Source organism: Neophocaena asiaeorientalis, unplaced genomic scaffold (genome assembly GCF_003031525.2).
Source record: "Neophocaena asiaeorientalis asiaeorientalis breed wild unplaced genomic scaffold, Neophocaena_asiaeorientalis_V1.1 scaffold114, whole genome shotgun sequence".
Lineage (NCBI taxonomy): Eukaryota > Metazoa > Chordata > Mammalia > Artiodactyla > Phocoenidae > Neophocaena > Neophocaena asiaeorientalis.
Genome location: NW_020173116.1, coordinates 9,237,534 through 9,261,620, shown reverse-complemented (window position 1 = coordinate 9,261,620; position 24,087 = coordinate 9,237,534). Strand labels below are relative to the sequence as shown.

Below are 24,087 nucleotides of genomic sequence, written 5' to 3'. Positions count from 1 at the left end.
GACACTACCTGACTTAGGACTTACTATAAGGCTACAGTAATCAAGACAGTGTGGTATTGGCAAAAGAACAGACAAACCAATGCAACAGAATAGAGAGCCCAGAAATAGATCCAGATAAATATAGTCAAGTGATCTTTGATAAAGGCAAAGGCAATACAATAAAGCAAAGACAGTCTTTTCAACAAATGGTACTGGAAAAACTGGACATCCATGTGCAAAAAAACCAAAACAGAACAACAACAACAACAAAAAACCTGGAAACAAACAAAACCCCACCCACACACAAAGAAACAAAGAATCTAGACAGAGTCATTACACCTTTCATATTAACGCAAAATGAATCATAGGCCTAAATGTAAAATGCAAAACTATGAAACCTCTAGAAGATAACATAGAAGAAAACGTAGATGACCTTGGGTATGGTGATTACTTTTTAGATACAGCCCTAAGCACAATCCAAGAAATAAATAATTGATAAACTGTACTTCATTAAAATTAAAGACTTCTTCTCCACACAACACAATGTCAAGTAGGTGAGAAGACAAGCCAGAGACTGGAAGAAAGTATTTGCAAAAGACACCTCTGGGGCTTCCCTGGTGGCACAGTGGTTGAGAGTCCGCCTGCTGATGCAGGGGACACGGGTTCGTGCCCCGGTCTGGGAAGATCCCATGTGCTGCGGAGCGGCTGGGCCCGTGAGCCATGGCCACTAAGCCTGCGCATCTGGAGCTCCAAAAAAAAAAAAAAAAAAAAAAAGACACCTCTGATAAAAACTGCTATCCACAACTCAATTTTAAAAAGACAACTCAATTTAAAAATGGTCAGAAGAATTGAATAGACATTTTTCCAAAGAAGACATACAGATGGCTAACAGGCACATGAAAAGATGCTCAACATCACTAATCATCAGAGAAATGCAAATTAAAACCACAATGAGATATCAGCTCATACCTGTCAGAATGGTCATCATCCAAAAGACCACAAATAACAAATGTTGGGGAGGATGTGGAGAAAAGGGAACCCTCGTGCACTGGAAATGGAAATTGATGCAGCCACTATGGAAAACAGTATAGAGGTTTCTCAAAAAATGGAACTACCATATGACCCAGCAATTCCACTCCTGGGTATTTATCTGAAGAAAATGAAAATAGTAATTTGAAAAGATACATGCAGGGGCTTCCCTGGTGGTGCAGTGGTTAAGAATCCGCCTGCCAATGCAGGGAACACGGGTTCGAGCCCTGGTCTGGGAAGATCCCACATGCCGTGGAGCAACAAAGCCCGTGTGCCACATCTACTGAGCCTGTGCTCTAGAGCCCGCGTAACCCAAATACTGAAGCCCACGCACCTAGAGCCTGTGCTCCGCAACAAGAGAAGCCACCACAATGAGAAGCCCTCACACTGCAACAAAGAGTAGCCCCCACTCATTGCAACTAAAGAAAGACCACATGCAGCAATGAGGGCCCAACACAGCCATAAATAAATAAATAAATAAATAAATAAATAAATAGAATTAAAAAAATAAAAAGAATGACTATAAATCAAAAAAAAAAAAGATACATACAGCCCAGTGTTCCTAGAATCATTATTTACAGTTGCCAAGATACGGAGAAAACCTGTGTCCATCAACAGGTGAATAGATAAAGAAGATGTGGTATATATATGTCTGTGTGTATATATATGTATGGGAATATATACATATATATATTCATGAATATGAATATACAGTATATGAAATTTTGCCATTTTGCCCTTTGTAACAACATGGGTGGACGTGGAGGGTATTATGCCAAGTGAAATAAATCAGACTATAAATGGCATAAACCTTTAAAAATTGTGAATCACTGTGTTACACACATGAAACTTATATAATATTGTACATCAACTGTACCTTAATAATAGATGATAGATAGATAGATAGATAGGTTTTCCAAAATATACAAAGAACTTTTTAAAAACTCAACAATAAGAAATAACCCACTTAAAAAATGGGCCAAAGACTTTTACAGACATCTCACCAAAGAAGTTATGCAGATGGAAAATAAGCATATAAAAAGATGTGCCACATCATATGTCATCTGGAAATGCAAATTAAAAACAACGATGAGATACCAGTACATATCTATTAGAATGGCCAAAATCGGAAACACAACAAATGCTGGTGAGGATGTGGGTCAACAGTTCTTATTCATTGCTGGTGGGAATTCAAAATGGTGCAGTCACTCTGTAAGGCTGTTTGGCAGTTTCATACAAAACTAAATATACTCTTATCATATAATCCAGCAATCATGCTTGTTGGTATTTATCCAAAGGAGTTGAAAATGTATGCCCACACAAAAACCTACATGTGGTGTTTATAGCAGCTTTAGCCATAATTTCCCAAATTTGGAAACAACCAAAGTCTATTCTAGGACTCTGAGCTGGAGATGACAACTGTATGTCAGATCCCATATTAATATCATACTGAGAATCCTCACTATCTGATTTCTGGCCAGACAAATCACCTGATAACACATTTTCCAAAATTGCTTTAAAAATCTATGATTTGGTTCTGATTCTGTCATTTTGTGAAGGAAGCATTCTGTGCAGTGAGGTTTATCATAAGTGCAGATTTCTCATCTTGAATTTTAAGTCTTAGAATCATTCTGAGGTAACAAAGCATGAATTTCAGCCTCTGCTAATCAAACTGTTGCTTGTAATATTATTTGTTAAAATGCTGAGTGGAAACTATAAAAAAACTATCACCATACATTACAGCTTGGTTTATCAGTGCTGTCATCTGTAGAGTTTTCTATTTCACTGGTTTGAGTTTCTCTGGAGAGTCTACTTGATTATAACCAACTATGTGTAAAAGCATTATTTTGAGTGTCTCTGAATGAGTGTCTCCCTTAGAAATGGACAAAAGTGTATACATCTGAGTTCTAATGGAGAGTGCAACTTGAGAACCAAATGGTAATTTGTTTTGAGAATAAGACCATACAGAAAAATCAGGGGAATCGCACTCCATGGCAGAACCCTGATTTTTAACACCTCCTACTAAGGCTGCACAGAGGGTTGGTTTTAAGCCCCAAAATAGGCATTTGATAAAAACCATGTTAGATAGCTTAACCAAAGCCCCTTTGGGCTTTGGTAAAAGCAACTCCTAAACATATCTTGAACAAGTTTTCTGAGTGCCTGTTTTCTCATATTGGAGTTAGAAGAGTCTGCAAAAGAAGCTACCAGCTTTATTTCTAAAGTTTCTATTTCTTGAATGTCTGTTTTCGGTGTGGGTTTATTGGTCAGTGATTTAAAGGTCTGATCTGAGAACTTCGGATTATGAATGTAGTTTTCCATTTTTCCTTTTTCTTATTAGGTATATTCTTGTGTTGTGCAGGGGTCTTATGTCTATTTGGGAAGATATGTGGCTGCAGTGCAGTTTAACAGGATAAGGACGGCCATAGTGTACACCGGAAGGTTTTGCCACATTCTCCGCTTGTCTTTTCTGGACTCCTTCATTATCATATGCATTGATATACTTATTATTGCAATATATTTATGGCTCTTATATTAGCATCCATTTTTAAAGAATTTTTTAATGGAGTTGATTTACAGTATTGTGTTAGTTTCAGGTGTACAACACAGTGAATCAGTTATATACATATATATATTCCTTTTCAGATTCTTTTCCCTTATAGGTTATTACAAAATATTGAGTATAATACCCTGTGCTATACAGTATGTCCTTGTTGGTTATCTATTTTATACATAGTAGTGTGTATATGTTAATCCCAACCTCCTAATTCATCCTTTCTCCCACCCCTCTTTCCCCTTTGGTAACCATAAGTTTGTTTTCTATGTCTGTGAATCTCTTTCTGTTTTGTAAATAAGTTCATTTGATCATTTTTTTTAGATTCCACATACAAGCGACATCATATATTTGTCTTTGTCTGGCTTACTTCACTTAATATGCTGATCTCTAGGTCCATCTATGTTGCTGCAAATCGCATTTCATTCTTTTTTATGGCTGAGTAATATTCCATTGTATATATGTACCACATCTTCTTTATCCATTCATCTGTCAATGGACAATTAGGTTGCTTCCATGTCTTGGCTATTGTAAAGAGTGTGCCAGTGATCATTGGGGTACATGTATCTTTTCACAGTACAGTTTTCTCCAGATGTATGTCCAGGAGTAGGATTTCAGTATCATACTGTAGCTCTATTTTTAGTTTTTTAAGGAACCGCCATTCTGTTCTCCATAGGGGCTATACCAATTTACATTCCCACCAACAGTGTAGGAGGGTTCCTCTTTCTCCACACCCTCTCCAGCATTAATTATTTGTAGACATTTTGATGATGGCCATTCTGACTGGTGTGAGGTGATACCTCATTGTAGTTTTGATTTGCATTTCTTTAATAATTAGCGACGTTGAGCATCTTTTAATGTTCCTGTTGGCCATCTGTATGTCTTTGGAGAAGTGTCTAGATCTTCTTCCCATTTTTTGATTGTGTTGTTTATTTTTTTGATATTGAGCAGTATGATTAGCATGCATTTTAAAAGTGTTTTACAAGAAGAAAGCTAAGAAAATAATCCGTCAGGGCATTTGAAGGGATTCTTCTTGGACTACAGTAGAATTTAACTATATTTTAAAATATTTTATTACTGTTGATTTACTATGCATTGGTGCTTTTTTTCCCAGATGTATACTGAATGAGGGTTATCAGGTAAGATCTTGTAACAGTCAAGTATAGTGCACAGAATGTTGGTCTCCGTTGTCAAGGGCAGCTCTCCACCAAAAGCCAGATAAGTACCACTGTAAATCCTTGCTGCCCTGATCCTATAACCCAAGGACACAGTGGTGGTTCCCCTGGTAGCTTCCAGGGCAGCCAAACTGTTTTCCAAAATTGTTTTACCATTTTATATTCCCACCAGCCGTGCATGAGAGTGCCAGTTGCGTTATATCCTGATCAACATTTGATATCATCTGTCTTTTTACTTTAGTTATACTAGTGGGTGTGTAGTATCTGAGTGTAGTTTTAATTTGCTTTTCCCTAATGATCAGTGATATTGATTATCTGTTCATTTACTTATTTGCCATTCATATATCTTCTTTAGTGAAATATCTGTTCAAGTATTTGCCCATTTTTTATTGGTTTGTTTATCTCTTTATCATTAACTTATAAAAGTCCTTTATAGGGTCTAGATACAAATTTTTTGTCAGATACATGTTTTGCAAATATCTTGCCCCAGTATAGAGCTTGCCTTTTTATTTTGTTATCAGTGTCTTTTGATGAGCAAAGACTTTAAATTTTGATGAAGCACAATTGAAATTATTTTTCATTTATATCATGCTTTTTGTGTTCTATTTAAGAAATCTTTGCCAAACCTAAGGTCACTAAAAATTTTTGCTGTGTTTGCTTCTAGCAGTTTTATAGTTCTACCTCTTACATAAATGTAAGGTCTGTAATCCTTTTTGAATTAATTTTTGTGTAAAGTATGAGATAAAAAGTAGAGGTAGTGTTTTTCTTTGTTTTTCGTATATGGGTATCCATTAGTTATTTGTTAAGATTATCCATTCATCCACTGAATTGCCTTGGCATCTTAGTGAAAAAATTGGTTGACCACATATGTGAGTCTGTTTCGGGACTCTATTCCATCAATCTATTTTTCCATCTTTATGCTAGTATCATTCTGTCTTGATAATTGAAGCTGCATAATTAGTCTTGAAATCAAGTACTGTTAAGTCCTTCAACTTAGTTCGTTTTCAAAGTTGTTTTGGCTGTCCTAGACCCTTCACATTTTCATATAAATTTTAGGATCATCTTGTCAACATACACAAATTATTATTGGGATTTTGCTTAGAATTATGTGGAATCTACAGATCAGTTTTGGAAAATTAACTATGAACAATATTGAGCCTTTTGATCCATAAACAGAAACTCTCTCTCCATTTATTTAGATCTTTTAAAATTTCTCTCAACAGTGTTTTATATATTTTCATTGTACAAATCTTGTACACCCTTTGTCATATTTATACCTAAGTATTTCACATTCTTTATGCTATTATAAATGCTTTTTAAATTTCAGTTTCCTATTGTTTTTTTGCTAGTACAAGCAGACCTTGGAAATATTGCATGTTCTGTTTCAGACCACTGCAATAAAGCAAATATCACAATAAAGCAAATCACATAAATTGTTTGGCTTCTTAGTACATATAAAAGTTACGTTTACACTATACTGTAGTCTCTTAAGTGTGCAGTACCATTATGTTTAAAAAAAATGTACACACCTCAATTTAAAAAGACTTTATTGGACTTCCCTGGTGGCACAGTGATTAAGAATCTGCCTACCAATGCAGGGGACATGGGTTCAAGCCCTGGTCCGGGAAGATCCCACATGCTGTGGAGCACCTAAGCCCATGCACCACAACTACTGAGCCTGCATTCTAGAGCCCGTGAGCCACAACTACTGAGCCCGCGTGCTGCAACTACTGAAGCCTGTGTGCCTAGAGCCCGTGCTCCGCAACAAGAGAAGCCACTGCAATGAGAAGCCCGTGCATTGCAACAAAGAGTAGCCCCCACTCACCGCAACTAGAGAAAGCCCGCACACAGCAATGAAGACCCAACGCAGCCATAAATAAATAAATAAATAAATAAATAAAATAAAAATACTTTATTGCTAAAAAATGCTAACTATCATTTGAGCCTTTAGCAAGTCAATCTTTTTGCTGGTAGAGGGTTTGAAATATTTTGAAAATTACCAAGATGTGACACAGAGACATGAAGTGAGCAAACGCTGTTAGAAAAATGGTGTTAATAGATTTGTATGATGCAGGGTTGCCACAAACCTTCAATTTGTAAAAAAAAAAAAAAAAATGCAATATCTGCAAAGTGCAGTAAAGCAAAATGCAATGAAATGAGGTATACCTGTGTAAGAAACAAAATTGATTTTTGTGTACTGCTCTTGTATTTTGCAATCTTGCTAAAACTCACTTGTTAAGATAGTTTTTTTTGGTAGATTCAGTAGGATTTTCTACATAGATTATCATGTTGTCTGTGAATAGAGAGTTTTGCTTCTTCTTTCCCAATCTGAATGCCTGTTTCTTTTTCTTGCCTTATTTCTCTGGCTAGAACCTCTAGTATAATGTTGAATAGAAGGATGAGAACAGTCATCCTTGTTTTAATCTTAGTGGGAAAGCATTCAACCGTTCACCATTGTGATGTTTGCTGTAGGCTCTTTGTAGGTGCCTATTATCAGATTGAAAAAGTTCTATTCCTAATTTGCTGAGAGTTCATATGAAGAGTGGATATTGAATTTTGTCAGATGTCTATTTTGCATCTATTAATGTGGTCATATGGCTTTTTTCTCTTTTTTTTAGGGTGTTAATATGGTGAATAACATTAAATAATTTTAGATTGTAAACCAACCTTGCATTCCTGAGTTAACTCCACTTGGACATGATGTATTATAGTTTTTCTATATCCTTGGATTTGATTTACTAAAATTGGTTAAAACTTCTTATGTGTATGTTTGTGATTTCTCTCAAAAGCATTATATTGATAGCTTTAGCTTTTATATTATGTCTTTTGTATGTGGTGTGATGTAGGGGTCAAGCTTCATTTTTTTCCCCACATGGCAATTCAGTTGTTCCAATACCAATTGTTTCTTTTCCCCATTATATTGATTTTTGTTGAAAATTAATTGACTGAATAAATGTGAGCCTATTTCTGGGCTCTCTATTATGGTTTCTATAGTAAGTCTTAAAAGTCAGGTTTGGTAAATCTTCTAACTTTTCATCTCATGTTTTCAATTTTTTTTTTTTTTCTTTGCGGTACACGGACCTCTCACTGTTGTGGCCTCTCCCATTGCGGAGCATAGGCTCCGGACGTGCAGGCTCAGCAGCCATGGCTCACGGGTCCAGCCGCTCAGTGGCATGTGGGATCTTCCCGGACCAGGGCACGAACCTGTGTCCCCTGCATCAGCGGGTGGACTCTCAACCACTGCACCACCAGGGGAGCCCTCATGTTTTCAATTTATTTGTCCTTTTATACTTCATTCTGAGAAATATCCTCAATTTGGTCTTTCAGTTTGCTAACTCATTGATCAGCTATATTCATTCTGCTATTTACACCATCTGTTTTTTTTTTTCTTTTAATTTCATCTACTACATTTCTCATACTTGTCACATCTGTTTTTCCCCTTGGTTCTTTTTTCATATTGCTGATATCTTTCTTTTAATATGTTTATTAGTCTAATTAAAAATTTTTGATCTGTTTCTTCTAATATATCTGGTATTGCTGGATTCTGTAATCAGTATATTTTGTTTCTTTTGAAATGACTTGTTTTTTCAAATGTCTTGTCATTTTGGTCTGTGAGCACATTTTTCCATCGAGATATAAGTTATTATGTCATACAGTCCTTTGGGGGGAACAGCCTCATTGAGTTCACACTATGGGGGATGGAAGAGTCCTAAGATGGGAGAGACACCATAAAATTGCAATAACATTTTGTCTTACATAACATCTGCTTTGTCAGTTTTTCACCTTTTGCTCCCCTGGGTGAAGCAGCAGTAGGAGGCACTCCTTAACAACCTTGGCTGCATATTGAAATCAAATAAGGAACTTTAAAAAAAAATAGTGATTCCTAATTCCCACCCTGAGATTTTGTTTGTTTGTTTGTTTGTTTGTTTTGCGGTGTGTGGGCTTCTCACTGTTGTGGCCTCTCCCGTTGCAGAGCACAGGCTCTGGACGTGCAGGCTCAGCGGCCATGGCTCACAGGCCCAGCCACTCTGCGGCATGTGGGATCTTCCCGGATCGGGGCACGAACCCGTGTCCCCTGCATCGGCAGGTGGACTCTCAACCACTGTGCCACCAGGGAAGTCCCCCCACAGTGAGATTTTTATTTATTTATTTTAGTTGTGCAGGTTGGATTTGAGAATTTGTTTTACTTCTTAAATTTAAAATAATTTAGGGTGAAAGGAAGTTGCAGAAATACAGAGAGATTCCTTCATCCAGTTTCTCCCAGCTGTTACATTTTATATAACTATAGTACAATATCAGAAGCAGAAATTGTCACTAGTTCAATGTGTATGTATAGTTTTATGTATTTTTATCATTGTATTCCATGGTATGGATGTACCACAGTTTAACCATTCATCTATTGAGGGACATTTTGATTGTTTCTAGTGTTTAGCTAACACAAATAAGGTAGACCTTATGTATTTAATGTAATTATTATATGTTAGGGCTCAAGTCTCCTGTTTTATTTGTTTTTTTGTTTGTTTCTTCCCTTTGTTTTTCTTATCTCTGTTTTCTTTTTCCCACCTTTCTGTGGGTTACTTGAAAATTTTTAAGTATTTCATTTGGATCTATCTTTAATACTTTTGAGTATCTCTATGTAGATGTTTTCGTTGGTTGCTCTAGGTATTACATTATACACACAGCCTACTGGTGTCACATTTTATCAGTTTAAATGTAGAAATCTTGTGTCCTTTTAAATGCTTTTACCCTCCTCCGTTTATAATTGTCTTAATAGATACAGCTTTTTTTTGGCTCTACCCATGATTTACATTCCCTCAAAGTTACTGTTTATGTTTTTCATTGATGTTTCTTTAGTTTAAGATTTCATGTATTATATGAGCCATTGTTTCTTTGAATATTATGTTTATTCTCTTGTGGAATTTTATTAGGTGAATATTGGACCTTCTCATTCTATTCTTTATGTCTCTTAAACTTTCTTTTGTATTTTTTCTATCTTTTTTTCTGTGCTCTATTATAGGTAATTTCCTCTGATCTGGCTTTTTTTTTTTTCTTTCTATCTTACTAATTGTCTCTTTAGCTGTGTCTATTTTGTTCTTAAACTTGTCATTTGATGTTGTCCTTTTAAAAGTTTTATTTCAGTGACTTCAGTTTAATTTCCTGAAGTTCTCTTTGGTTCTTTTAAAAATCTGCTGGTTCTTTTTTCTTTTCATTGTGTATTCTATTACTTATGTTATGTCTTAGTATTTAAAACTATTTTTAAATTGCTATTTAATAATGCTATAATCTGAAGTTCTTTGGGATTTAATTTAGTTTGTGTGTATTTTGACTCCCACTAAGTTTGGGTTGTTTCTTAATGTGTTTTTAAGATTGAATTGTGAGCTCATTTTCAACAAACCTTTGTCTGAGGTTTAGTTTGTGCCTGAGTTGAGGGCATGTCCCTCCAGAGAACTTTTATTTCCACTGAGTGTTCTAGATTATATGACCATTCTGGAACCAGATTTTATTTTGATTTCTTATCTTGAGGTTGAGAATTCCCAATGAAGACTTTTAGTTATTTTTATTACCCTGGCCCTAGCAATGTTTGGCAAGCTGATTTCTTCTAGTCCTCTCCAGTAATAGTGTAGCCCTTAGTGGCCTTATGGTAGAGGATCTTAATTCTTTTTTTTTTTTTTTTCTTTTTTGGCCATACCACATGGCTTGTGGGATCTTAATTCCCCAACCAGGGATCAAACCTGGGCCCTCAGCAGTGAGAACACAGAGTCCTAATCACTGGACCACCAGGGAATTCCCGGACCTTAGTTCTAATACTTGTGTTGCAGCCATCTCTGTGGCCTCATCTTCTGTTTCTGAGTTAAAAGGCAAGACTCTAGGCCACAGAGACAGGCAAACCCCAACTGTATCTAACATAACATCAGTTCATTGTCTTATTGCTCTGATTTGGCTCCAGGGGACTTCCCTTACAAATCCTTCTAAGTTTTGCTATACATTTAAAAGGATGCTTCTTACATCATATTTAGTATGTGTAAGTGTTTTGTGGTGAGAGGACTTTCAGATTATCTAGCTTCCATATTTCCAGAAATTATAGTCTGTTTACTTATTAATATTTGTTTATTGACTGTGAACTCCATGAGACCAGGGCCACTGCCCACCTAGTTCACCATAGCTTCCTCAACACCTAGTGCCTGGTACATACTAGACACATAATAAATGTTTGTGGACTCAATAAAATGCTGTTCATTACAGATTTATTTATAATAGTGAAAACCTGAAATGAACCTAAATGTCTAATATTAGGGGAGTACATAAGTAAATTGTTACTGTTCATATAAGGTTTTTCAGCCAGAAAATGATAATTTGGAGGGCTGAATAATAAGATTAAAAAATATTAAAGATTAACTGTAGGTGGAAAAAAATCAGGATTCAGTTTTGAATTTAGAATATGGTAACTTTAAAATATGTGTAGCCAAAAAAATACAAACTAATGAACACCAAATTGCTAATAGTTGCTTATGTTGGAGTGGTAGATTGAGGATCCCTTTTTATCCTTTATATTTCAAACCTCCTATAATGTGTTTTAATAATGAAAATACAAAGAAGAAAAAAATGTACATTAATATTCTTAAAAGTTTATAGATTTAAATACATTAAAAAGTTTATAAAACAAAATTTCAGAATTAGTTTTATTATTAAAATGTTTACAGACTTTTATATGAAAACACAGAAAAAGATCTTTGTGATACTCAACGACACCTTGCTAAGAAAAAATATGAGCTACAGCTTACTCAGGAGAAAATTATGTGCTTGGATGAAAAAATTGGTGAGTTGTTTTTTTTCTCCCTGATGTTACTTTTTTTTTAAAGTCTGGTTTAAAAAAAGTTTTCTTCTCTTCAGTTATAACATAGATAAACTTAGAAATATGCCCTTAAATTAAAGTTTTTTAGTCAGAAATCATGGGAAAATATATTTTTCTTTGATAATAATAATTTTTACTTAAATTTAGGACCATAAATACTTAGACATGGCTTCATATTTTTCAATGAAGAAATAGCTAAACAAAGCAGCAATACTTTGTAAATTTATGATGATCAATTTTGAATTTATAAGTTTTTGTATTATATGTCATGCCCATAGCTGTTGTAATGAAATACATTACATATATTACTATTTTTGATGGAAAGTGTACATATATTTGGCTATATCTATGGTATCACTTGAGTTTATAAAGATTATGTTTATAAAGTCTCCTATTATTGTTTCTTACCAGTGATCTTTATGAAAATATGGTTATAACTTTCAAGTAAAATTTTGGTCAAGACTATAAAAGAGCCCATTTTAAAACAATAAATATTTTTAAGATTTACTATTATGCAGTTCAAAAATATCTGACATAAGCAATTAGGTGGGTGGAGGTGCTTTTTATTGAGACAGGAAGTATTAAAAGAAAATATAAAAGGGGAAGATTGAAGAACTCATTTCTGGATATTTTAAGTTCAAGTAAAAAGGTAGGGTAAGCAGGTAAATAGATAAGTTTGTATCTCAGACGAGAAATCTAAGCTATAGATATACATTTGGGACACATAAGCATATAAATGATATTTTAAAACCATGAAATCACCTAGGGGAAATATAGAGAATGAGGAGAAGAGGATCCAGGACTGAGTAAGAAGAAGCCAAAGACATAGGAAGAAAACCCAGAAGTGAGTGTCATTTTGAGAAGCAAGAGAGCAACATGTTTTAAAAAGGAGGATATGATCAAGTGTCAGATACTTTCAAGAAGCAAAATAAGATGAGAATGAAAAAACATTGATTGGATTGGCACATTGGAGGTTTTGGTAGCACTGACCCCCCAAAAAAGTTTGAATTACAGTGTTAGATGTGGAAGATGGAGTAGGTTGACGAATGATTGGGAAGTGAGGAGGTAGAGACAGGAGAGAATAGAAGTCTTAAGAAGTTTGGCTATTAAAGAGTAGTCGAAAAATGGGGTGGTAGCTTACATGGGATGTGGGGTTGAGGATTTTTTTAAGCTAGGATATACTAGTTGTTTTAGAGTTTATTTTATGCCAATGGGAATGAACTCAGATAACAGAACACCCAAAACATGTGGTTTGCCTGGAAAAGGGATGTGACATATTATATAAATCACCCTCTTGGCATATGGGATTATGTCTCTTAGTGCTGCACTGGGTGGCCCTTGGCGGGCATTTACTTAGAGGTCTAGTCACACAGAGCTTCCTTGGTAGAGCTCTAGACCAGTGGTTCTCAAACTTCAGTCTTTACCTGGAGAGCTAAACCTCACTGAGCTGGGCTCCTCGAAGTAGGATACGGCCAGGGCTTTTGTATCCTCACCAACTCCCTCTAGTGGTTCTCAAACTTTACTGTGCATTAGAATGACTTGGGAGGGGTGCTTGTTAAAACATAAATTGGTCTGCCCACTCAGAATTTCCAATCAGTAGGTCTAGAATGGGACCTAAGAATTTGTATTTCTCACAAGTTCCCAGGTGCTGCCAATGGTGCTGGTTGAGAAACCACAATTTAGAAACCACTATTCTACACCATCTTTCAGTCCTTCAGCAGTGACATTGGCTTGCCAGCGTTCTTACAAATCAAATCAGACTTCCTGGGATGATTTTTTTTCTAGGAACTTTTATAGCACTACTTTAGAAAAACCAAAATACTAGAAGATATTTGACTCTGAAGATGACTTAACTGGATATTTTATTAAGATCTGTTAGTTACCAGCTTACATCCAACAGTGATGCTAAGCTAGAGGGAGGTGAAATTAGAGGGGGGAAAATTGATAGTCCACATGCTTCATCCACACACCCTCCCCTACCCCACCACACATTCTACTTTGAGGACTTGTTATAAAGAACTTTCCTTTGCTGTTCTTTTTTTAAAAAATATACTTCATTGAAGTATAGTTGATTTCCAATGTTGTGTTAATTTCTGCTATACAGCAAAGTGATTCAGTTATACACATATATATATACATTCTTTATCATATTCTTTTCCGTTATGTTCTTTTTTGAATTTATTTTATTTTTTTATACAGCAGATTCTTATTAGTTACCTATTTTATACATATTAGTGTATATATGTCAATCCCAATCTCCCAATTCATCCCACCACCTCTCCCCACACCTCTTTCCCTCGTTGGTGTCCATATGTTTGTTCTTTACATCTGTGTCTCTATTTCTTCCTTGCAAACCGGTTCATCTGTACCATTTTTCGAGCTTGCACATATATCCTTTGCTGTTCTAAGTCAAATGTATTAATTGTGCTTTTACATTTATATCATTTAGAATTTCATGATTAACCTTCATTTTTAATCACTAACAACAAAAGCCATTATTTACTTGGGATACAGTACTTTATATTTAGTCATTGAATATAATATAGGAGAATTTTCTTTGAAAAGTATTTCACTCTGCTTGAACTGGAAAAAAAATTTATCTTGATTAAAACAATGCCTTTATGATTACAAATTTAGATAATTTTACAAGACAAAGTATTGCCCAGCGAGAAGAAGTCAGCATTCTCGGTGCAACCCTCAATGATCTGGCTAAAGAAAAGGAATGCCTGCAAGCATGTTTGGATAAAAAATCTGAGAATATTGCATCCCTTGGAGAGAGTTTGGCAATGAAAGTATGTTCTGACAACCGTGGTTTAAAAGAAATGTTTGAACTTGAATCTGAATAAAATAATAGGATTTTCTCAATTTTTTCCTAGAGAGCTAAAACTTTAAAATCTGATTTTGAAATATTTCAAGATAGTCTTAGGAAATATGTGTTCAAATTCACTAGCTAATATTTTGAAATAGATTTTTCTTTCATCACTTTATGATCAACATTCACTAACAATAACTAATTGAAATATCAAAATGTAAAGCATAATAAAAAAAAAAGCAGTGAGACTGATTTCTTTTTAAAAGCACACCAGAACTTATGTTTTCAGGTAGCCACCTTGGGAGGCAATATGTGTATTTCATTAAAACCACCTTTGTAATTGTATTCAGAACTGGGGCATGTTGTTATATCATCCTTAGCCTTGAGAGTGGATCACATGGAACTGGTGAATAAAGTTAGATGATAAGCTTCATTTGAACACTTCTATTGTTCAAACAACAACAACAACAAAAAAAAGGTGTTCTCAAAAAGGCAGGGATATATTGACCCCCTTTTCTAGCTCATAAACTGATTCTGAAGGCAATTCCTAAACTGTTTTCGACAAATGTCTTAAGCAAAGGCAGCATCTCTGGCATAAGGTCTTTCCCCTCTCTAAGGGAACTAATTCATTCATTTATCCAGCCATCCATCCATTCAACAAACATTTATTGACATGTACCAGGAATTATGTTAGAAACTGAGGTTGAGTGGGCATACCTTCCAAAGGCCTATGGTATAATTCAGAGAAAGATAAAGAAAGAGGCTGTTATGATAGAATGTGCTAAGTACCATAATGACGTATGCACAATGTATGAGTGAAGTTTGTCAGAAACATACCTGATTCAGCCTGGGGGTTGGATTAGGGGAGGGAGAAGATCTAGGAAGCCTTCCACGCAGTGATGGTGCCTACACTGCCCTGAAAGATGACTAGGAATTAGCCAAGAAAAGATTTAGAGAAAGGGGACCGTGAGAGAAAGAGTGATCCAGACAGGTAGAGCACTTTTTAGAGAAAGGGTGATCCAAACAAGTAGAGCAGATTATATGAAAGCCCAATGGCTCTCATAAGAGAATTTCATGAGATTTCTTGACAGTTTAATATGTCCAGAGAATAGAGTGCAAAGAGGTGAGTATGGGGGGATGAGGGGGGGCGGTGGTAAAAGATGAGGTGGGATAGATAAGCAACAAATCAGAACTACACATGATGTTGAGTTTAGTTCCCATCATCATGGATATAGAGGAACATTGAAATAATGAAAATGAAATGTTACAATTGGATCATTAAAACATTATCCTAGCCCTTGTTAATCTACATAAAAGGTGGATTGTAGGGAAATGAGAGTAGTGACAAGGACACTAGTTAGGAGTAAAATGACAAGAACTGTATTAGGAGAGTGGCAGTATCCATGAGAGAAATAGACAACTCTAGGAAGTAAGACTGACAAGATGTGCTTTCTGACTTTGGAACCAAATGAATAGTTCCTATGTGTGAAGTAGGAAACACAGGACACAGAACAAGCTTAGAGAGGAAGATTATTGACATGCCTTTGGGACATGTAGTGAAATATTCATAGGCTCTTGGATTTTAAGGTTTGGAGAGAAAATTGAAGTTAATAGATTTGGGAATCATGAGCACAATTGAAGTTATCACAATACATGAGGCAGTAAATTGGCTTTTAACTTGTTGAAAAGTCTGACTCATTATAGTTAATACCTTTTAATATTTTTGAAATTTTATGGTATTTTGGGGGGTGGGATTTTGCTTCTCATTATATTCAAACCACTTTTTGAATAGTTAAACATGATTTTCCTTAGAAACATTAATATTTAGAAACAAATTACTCAATTCTTTCTGAATATCTGTTCCCTCTGTTATATCTTGTATTTCACGTTTCTTCCATTCTACTAACTGTACCAATATTATCTTTTCCTTCACAAAGAATATTGAGTTGCAAGTCTATTTCAAAATTAAGAGTTTTGTATAGGATTATGAATGTAAACGCATCCATCCTATGAAAGGAAAATAACTTTTTAAAGCAGTGTTAGACATTCAAAAGAGGAAATGTTCTCTAGAGTGATATTTCAGAGCTGAATTTATAATGCCTTTCAGTGAAAAGCAGTAGTTTTATAGTTTAATCTGGAGATTACAGAAATAAATTACTATGGAAAAGTCTATATTATAGTGAATAAGGTGAATTTTTACTGGTAATCATAGTTTTAAAAGATGTTCTACTACTTGCTACCAATTAAAGTTAGAAAATTCAATAGCCAGTTCACAGATTTTTGAATCATAAAAGCCAGAATTATTTGTGTAAAATTTTAGTTTGTTTCTTTTTTTCTGAGTAGATTTATGACCATCCTGTCCAGGTTGAATTTTTAACAATTAACTTGAATCTATGTCACTGGTTGGACAGATGTATTGAGATTGTACAAGGAATATCAAATTGATAATGATGGCATAAATTTCAACAATTTAAGAAATAGTACTATTTGGGTCATATTAAGAGAAAAATAGGCTAAGAGGATATATTATTGGATTCTATACAGTAATTTTGTTGCCCTGGATACTTTACAGTGTTCTTAGAGAGTCTTTCAAGATGAATTTCTATTGATAAAGGAAAATCCTTTTTAGGCTTATAAGCCATGTTTAAATTTTAACCAAAGAACTTCTGTCAGAAACACTAGAAGTTCAATGAGCTTTTCAGAATTTATTTAGAAGTGTATTAAGTTATATTTCAAAACATGTGTAAATATTCCATTTTAAGTGGTATTGTCTCTTTGAGTTTTTCTTCCATTGGCTTGTGCTTCTTAAAGGGGTTTAACAGTTTTGCTAATGGATATTTTAACCATACTTCAATACCCATTACTGCCAGATGTGGAATCTGTACCATTCTACCAGAAAGCAGAATGGGGAACCAGAGATAAAAATACCCTAGAGAGGAGCACGTGAATAAAGGAAGATCACACACACACACACACACACACACACACTCACACACCTGTCTCTCTGATGAAAAAAACAGCACTAGTTGGGAAATACAGATTTAGTTTTTCATCTTGCTACTTGGTTACTAAGGATTTGAAAATTTAAAGGGCAAAGTGAAATCTAGGTATTTAGTGAAAGAATAATTTTCCTTTTTTAGGACTAATGTTAGTGCTAAGAACCTATGTAAAGTATCTGTAACTAGTTCAGGATCAGCGAGTTTTTAAAGGAGGAGGTGTGGGAATGGTATTGATGACCTTAAGATATTCCCCCTCATTTCAGTCTTGATTGACTCCATTAATTCTACTTCCTCACCATACCCTTGAAAAGGAAGAATAGCAATTTATTTTTTTATACCCTTGCTCTAGGCCTAATGCTTACCTCCTTGTTAACTCACACCTAAAATTAATCATATACTTTTATAAGTAATTCCATTGGAACAGCTTTTTGAAGATGATGTTGATGACATATATATATTATACTTGGTCGAAGTTATTATTCTTAATAACTAAATTCAGTTTTACATGATTCACTTTCCTGGGTTTTATAGCATGAAGAAGTAAGGAAGTAAATCAGTCCTATTCCCAGTATAGAACACTACAATGCCAAACCATTGGTTTTCTTCCAAAAACAGGGTGCTTAAGGGGTTCTTGTGTTGCTGGATAACTGCACAAAACGTCTTTTAACAGTATTTGATATAATGATATCATATCAATATACCTAAGTATAGTCTTTGCTTAAATGAGCATAATCTATTGTTTTTATCCAGTACATGTACTCACACTGATATATTAGGCTTTAGTTTTAAAGTGTAGCAAAGAAAAATAGAATATAAATGTTTAAAACCAAATGGAAATCCAAAAGGGAGGGGAAATTCTTTTAGTTTATTCAGTTTTAACAGAAATAACAGTTTAAGATAATTTTTTATTTAATACTTATATTACTTTTCAAGGAAAAGACCATTTCAGGCATGAAGAATATCATTGCTGAGATGGAACAGGCATCAAGGTAAGTAAGTCACTTATTCAACAAAAATGTGAGCACTTATTGGGGGCAAAGTACTATGTTAGGTATTGTACGAAGATAGTAAGAAACAAGGAGCTTAATGTTATATGTAAGGTGATAACTCTCTAATGTTGAAAGGAGGCCTAAGTCTGTTTAGGGAAGTAAAGGGAGGATACGCTGTTTGCCAAGGAAAGGAAAGAGAAGGCATTCAAGGTAGAAAGAATAACAAAGCCACAAAGAACCATAGATCATGTTCAAGAGCCTCTTGAATGACAAGTAGGTGAGTGTGTTGGAACCCAAAGTGTAAGGGGAGAAATGAAGGAGAAGAGGCTAGGTAGGCAGGCAGAGGCCTGTGTTACAGACAAATGAGTCTGTGGGCAATGAGAAATCATTAAAGAATTTTGAGATTTTTATGCCGGAGATTTTTATGCTAGGCTGCAGAGGTGATGATAAATTGGGGTTGGGAGTTTGGAGGACAGGAGTGTGGTGTTTGTAAAGGAGAAAATCTAGGAAAATGCCAGGTTCCTGTCTGGGGATGAATACTGGACATGATGAACCTACGTGAGAAAAGATTTTTCTTTGAAGAGCTTTTGAGATGTCCTTATAAGTATGTCTAGTTAGCAGTTAAATATAAGGGTCTAGAGTGTGAGGGAGAGGCTGAGGCTGGGGTGATCATTTCAGAGTCATCTGGGTGTAGACAGGGTTGGGAGCCACGGATATGTATAGGAATTGTCTGAGAGAAGGGGTAGCGTGAGAAGAATCAGGAGGCTAAGGGTTAAGCTCTGAGAACCATTGATTTTTAAGAGGGCAGGAGAAGAGGAGCCTGCAGAGGAGACTAAGCCATAGCAGCTAGAGGTAGGATGAAGGCTTTCTTATACTTGAATGTCAGAAGTTTTGAAATGCTTAACAAATCATTGACTACTGTGTATATTTGGCATCCTTGTTTATAGTGAAATGTTGGCAACACAGAGGAACTTCAGTGCACTATCTCTGCAGTGTTTCTTCCTACACATTTAAATGTATTTAAAACTTCTTCAAATGTTTTCATGCTAACTGTCTATCTTCTGTCTTGTGAAAATTTGTTATTCTGTTCTGATAAAATGTCTCTTCTTATGTACTATTTGATTTGTGGAATAGACAGTCTACTGAAGCCCTAATTATGTGTGAACAAGACATTTCCAGAATGCGTCGGCAATTGGATGAAACAAATGATGAGCTGTCTCAAATTGCCAGGGAAAGGGATATCTTGGCTCATGAGAATGACAATCTCCAAGAACAGTTTTCTAAAGCTAAACAAGAAAACCAGGTATACTTGTTCCTACTGTCTTTTTCTCCAAGAAAAATAGGTATTTCTTCTGAGACATAGCCCTCATTTCATTTTGTAGAAAAGCTCAGGCTTTGGAACTAGCCATTTTTTACCTTTATTACACAGAATATGCCACATAATTTTAAGTGAAATTTCAGACATATAGTTTAAATATCAGAGAAAAGAAGGAACGGGGGTATAATAGAATTGCATTAAACCTTAGGAAATACTTCCTTAGTGAAGGATAAATATTTGAATAAATCAACAAATGAAGATAACCTTCCGAAATTTTTAAGAAAAGCATAGATTTATTTGATGGACTGTTACTCCGTTTGAATATGAGTATACAGACCATGATACATTATTTGGTCCTCTTTAGCACTGTGATTCTTTTTAGGAAAATTTCTCTTTTAATTACTTCCTCTCTAAGCCAGTACAGTTCAGCTTTATCCAGAGCTCTCATTACCAATATCACTTTTAATTTTAACATTAAAAAATTCTACTTGGGGCTTCCCTGGTGGCGCAGTGGTTGAGAGTCTGCCTGCCGATGCAGGGGACACAGGTTCGTGCCCTGGTCCGGGAAGATCCCACGTGCCGCGGAGCGGCTGGGCCCGTGAGCCATGGCCGCTGAGCCTGCGCGTCCAGAGCCTGTGCTCCACAACGGGAGAGGCCACAATGGTGAGAGGCCCGCGTACCACAAAAAAAAAAGAAAAAGAAAAAAAAAAATTCTACTTGGAAACTTTCTTCCCCCTTTAAAATTTTTGGTCCAAATAATTTCCCTTGCTTTGCTATCACTCTCAATGTGTTCAGTTTGCATCATAAAAGTCTGTATTTTTTAAACTGTTAAATATTTTAATTTACATAATCAGATATAAAGATGCAAAACTTGATTAATTATTAAAAAGTTGCCTGAGGTGTTAAAGTACTTTGTTCAAAAATTAATGAATAATGGGATCCTGGAACAGAAAAAGGCCATTATGTAAAAATGGAAGAAATCTGAATAAAATATGGACTTTAGTCAATAATGTATCAATATTGGTTCATGAATTGTGACAAATTTACCATACTAATATAAGATGTTAATAATAGAGGCAGCTAAGTGTAGGGTATATGGGCACTGTCTATACTATTTTAATAACTCTTCTATAAGTCTAAAACTATTTTAAAAGAAAGTTTATTTTTTAAAAGTTAATAGCAATAAAAACAAGAGATGTGAATTTATAGGATCTACTTTGTGTGCTCTATTTATAGCTAAAGCAAATAGGCTAAAGGTAAATATAACTTATATTTATGAAAATTAGATTTAAAACTCTCATATTTACCACCCAGAGTTACCCACTGTTAATGTATTTTTTACTGATTTTCAATGTACTTAAAAAATTTTTATACTATCTTTTACATGAACTTTTTAATGTAGCTGGGATAAAACCACATAGCACTTTATATCATGCTTTGTTCTACATGAGAAGACAATAGAGTGGAGTGTTTAAGACCCACATGAGTTCAAGTCCCCTGCCTGGCTGTGTGATCCTATCATTTAACTTCTCTCAGTTTATCAACTGTAAAAATGGAGAGTAGATGAGAATATGCCTGGCAAGAATGTAGAGTGTTTCACATAATCACTAGATAAATATTTTTTAACAGTTATTAGCTTACTGTAACATCATAGTTGTTTGTTACACCTTCATAAACATCTTTTATAATCAGAAGAAGAAAATTAGTATCATAACAATATACAAATGTTCAAGAATAGTTTTTTCCTTTGTTTGGGTCAGAGGGCCCAAGAGTAGAAGATGGATCCCTCTGTGGACTGCAGGTTGTTTAAAAACTCATATCATATTGCCAACAAACACATGAAAGGATGCTCAACATCACTAATCATTAGAGAAATGCAAATCAGAACTACAATGAGGTATCACCTCACACTGGTCAGAATGGCCATCATCAAAAAATCTACAAACAATAAATGCTGGAGAGGGTGTGGAGAAAAGGGAACCCTCTTGCACTGTTGGTGGGAATGCAAATTGATACAGCCAACTATGGAGAACAGCATGGACGTTCCTTAAAAAACTGAAAATAGAACTCCCATATGACCCAGTAATCCCACTACTGAGCATATACCCTGAAAAAACCAGAATTCAAAAAGAGTCATGTACCACAATGTTCACTGCAGCTCTATTTACAATAGCCAGGAGATGAAAGCAACCTAAGTGTCCATTGACAGATGAATGGATAAAGAAGATGTGGCACATATATACAATGGAATATTACTCAGCCATAAAAAGAAACAAAATTGAGTTATTTGTAATGAGGTGGATGGACCTAGAGTCTGTCATACAGAATGAAGTAAGAAAGAGAAAAACAAATACCGTATGCTAACACATATATATGGAATCTAAAAAAAAATGGTTCTGATGAACCTAGGGGCAGGACAGGAATCAAGACGCAGACGTAGAGAATGGACTTGAGGACACAGGGAGGGGGAAGGGTAAGCTGGGGCGAAGTGAGAGAGTAGCATTGACATATATACACTACCAAATGTAAAATAGATAGCTAGTGGGAAGCAGCCGCATAGCACAGGGAGATCAGCTCGGAGCTTTGTGACCACCGAGAAGGGTGGGATAGGGAGGGTGGGAGGGAGACGCAAAAGGGAGGGGATATGGGGATATATGTATATGTATAGCTGATTCACTTCATTATACAGCAGAAACTAACACAATGTAAAGCAATTGTACTCCAATAAAGATGTTAAAAAAAAGAAAAAAACCCATATCATAAAAGATTTGGAAAGCAGAAACCTTAAAAAAATTTCTTCCTCAATACCACGATTTTAAACAAATTGAGTTGTTTTATCCTGATTTTTTTCAAATATACATTAACATTTTTCTCTGTTATTAAAAATTATTCCAAACATTTCTCATGAATTCATAGTATTCTGTGTGGTTTTACCACTATGTAGATACTATTATGTACTGCATCATTCACCTAATGTGAATAAATATTGTCACATAGCAAATAATGCCTTAATAAACATTCTTTTTCATTAAATTTTATAGATTTAGTTTCAAATTGAATCAAACGCTTATGAGGTTTCTTTTTTAAATTAAAAAACCTTCTAAGTGGACGTGGGTATCGTGAATACCCAAGTATCCATCGCCCACCTTTAACAAAAAGTAACATTTTTGTCTTTCTTGTTTTTATGAGCTTTTAAAAATGTCTCATGTCATCACCAGGTAGCAGATCACAGATTTGCTTTTCTCAAATTTACATTTACTCTAATAATACATGGAAACGCCCATTCCTTACCATATCTTTGATTACTAGTAAATTTTAACTTTTTTCAAGTATTATCCACTTACGCTTCCTTTTTGTGAATTGTGTTTGGGTTCTTTGCCCATTTACTGTTTGGACTCTTGTGTTTTCTCACTGTCTTTATATGAGCTTTATATATTAGGTATATTAATTTTTATTTATCATATTTACTGTAAATATTTAAAAATTTATGGTAGTTTTGACATAGAGCAATTTTTAATTTTCTGTAGTCAGATCTAACTGTCTTTTTCTTATAGGCACTGTCTAAAAAACTGAATGATACTCATAATGAGCTTAGTGACATTAAACAGAAGGTTCAAGACACTAATTTGGAGGTTAATAAGCTGAAGAATATATTAAAGTCCGAAGTACGTATATATATATTTCCACCTTGGCTCAAGACACTTGAGTTTTCACTAAAGCTGTTGGTTGATTGCACTCATAGGGACAGCTGAATCAAGTGCATTTCTTTAAGGCATAACCTATTTTGATGTTGACAATTACGTGTTAACTATATATTTAGAATGTCACCAATGTCCAGAAGGGTAACTCAAGGATACACCCCTTTTATTTGCCACTTAGCCATCTTAGATAAGCAGAATCCTTCTAACTGGATGAAGAACAAGGGGCCAGAATCAAGTTGGGCTCACTTATATGTGGAAATGGTAGTTTACAGTTACAAACCTTTGACAGAAGAGGCTCTACCTGACTGTGTAGCAGGTCAGAATTGATCTCTCTGTTGTGGAGCCACCTGTTTCCCAGGACCAGAGGGCAGATGGCTCTCTTCTCCATTTCTCTGTTAGTAACCAGTCGACTAGACACACGTCGACTGGTATGTCTGATATCAGATGATTCCCAATAAATTTGGACACATGTGTGACAACCCTGGAATAAAGAGACAGCTAGACCAAGGATGTTAGGTATGTCCATTTGATAAACTATTATATAAAATAGTGTTGGATTGACTCCCGTAATAGGTGTGGTGTTACCTACTTACGTAACAATCAAACCATTAATAAGAATTCCTCCCCCAAACAGTTTTCCTCATTGTATTTAACATTTCATTTAATTTCAGTCCATAAACA

The 24,087-nt window shown here is 35.1% G+C and overlaps 1 protein-coding gene across 8 annotated transcripts in view; it reads left to right on the top strand.

Annotated features, from left to right (window-relative positions):
- Positions 1–24,087, top strand: part of TSGA10 (testis specific 10) — a 101,518-nt gene that overhangs the window by 47,519 nt on the left and 29,912 nt on the right. For 7 of the 8 annotated variants that reach the window (XR_003003144.1, XM_024743943.1, XM_024743940.1 and 4 more), the window contains 5 exons: positions 11,436–11,551; positions 14,225–14,379; positions 18,332–18,387; positions 19,522–19,690; positions 23,260–23,370. Coding sequence is in view for 7 of the 8 variants with exons in the window: in XM_024743943.1 (XP_024599711.1) it covers positions 11,436–11,551; positions 14,225–14,379; positions 18,332–18,387; positions 19,522–19,690; positions 23,260–23,370 (607 nt within the window). In the remaining variant the exon portion in view is untranslated. The remainder of the gene's footprint in view (positions 1–11,435; positions 11,552–14,224; positions 14,380–18,331; positions 18,388–19,521; positions 19,691–23,259; positions 23,371–24,087) is intronic. The other variant, XM_024743941.1, reaches the window with a different exon arrangement.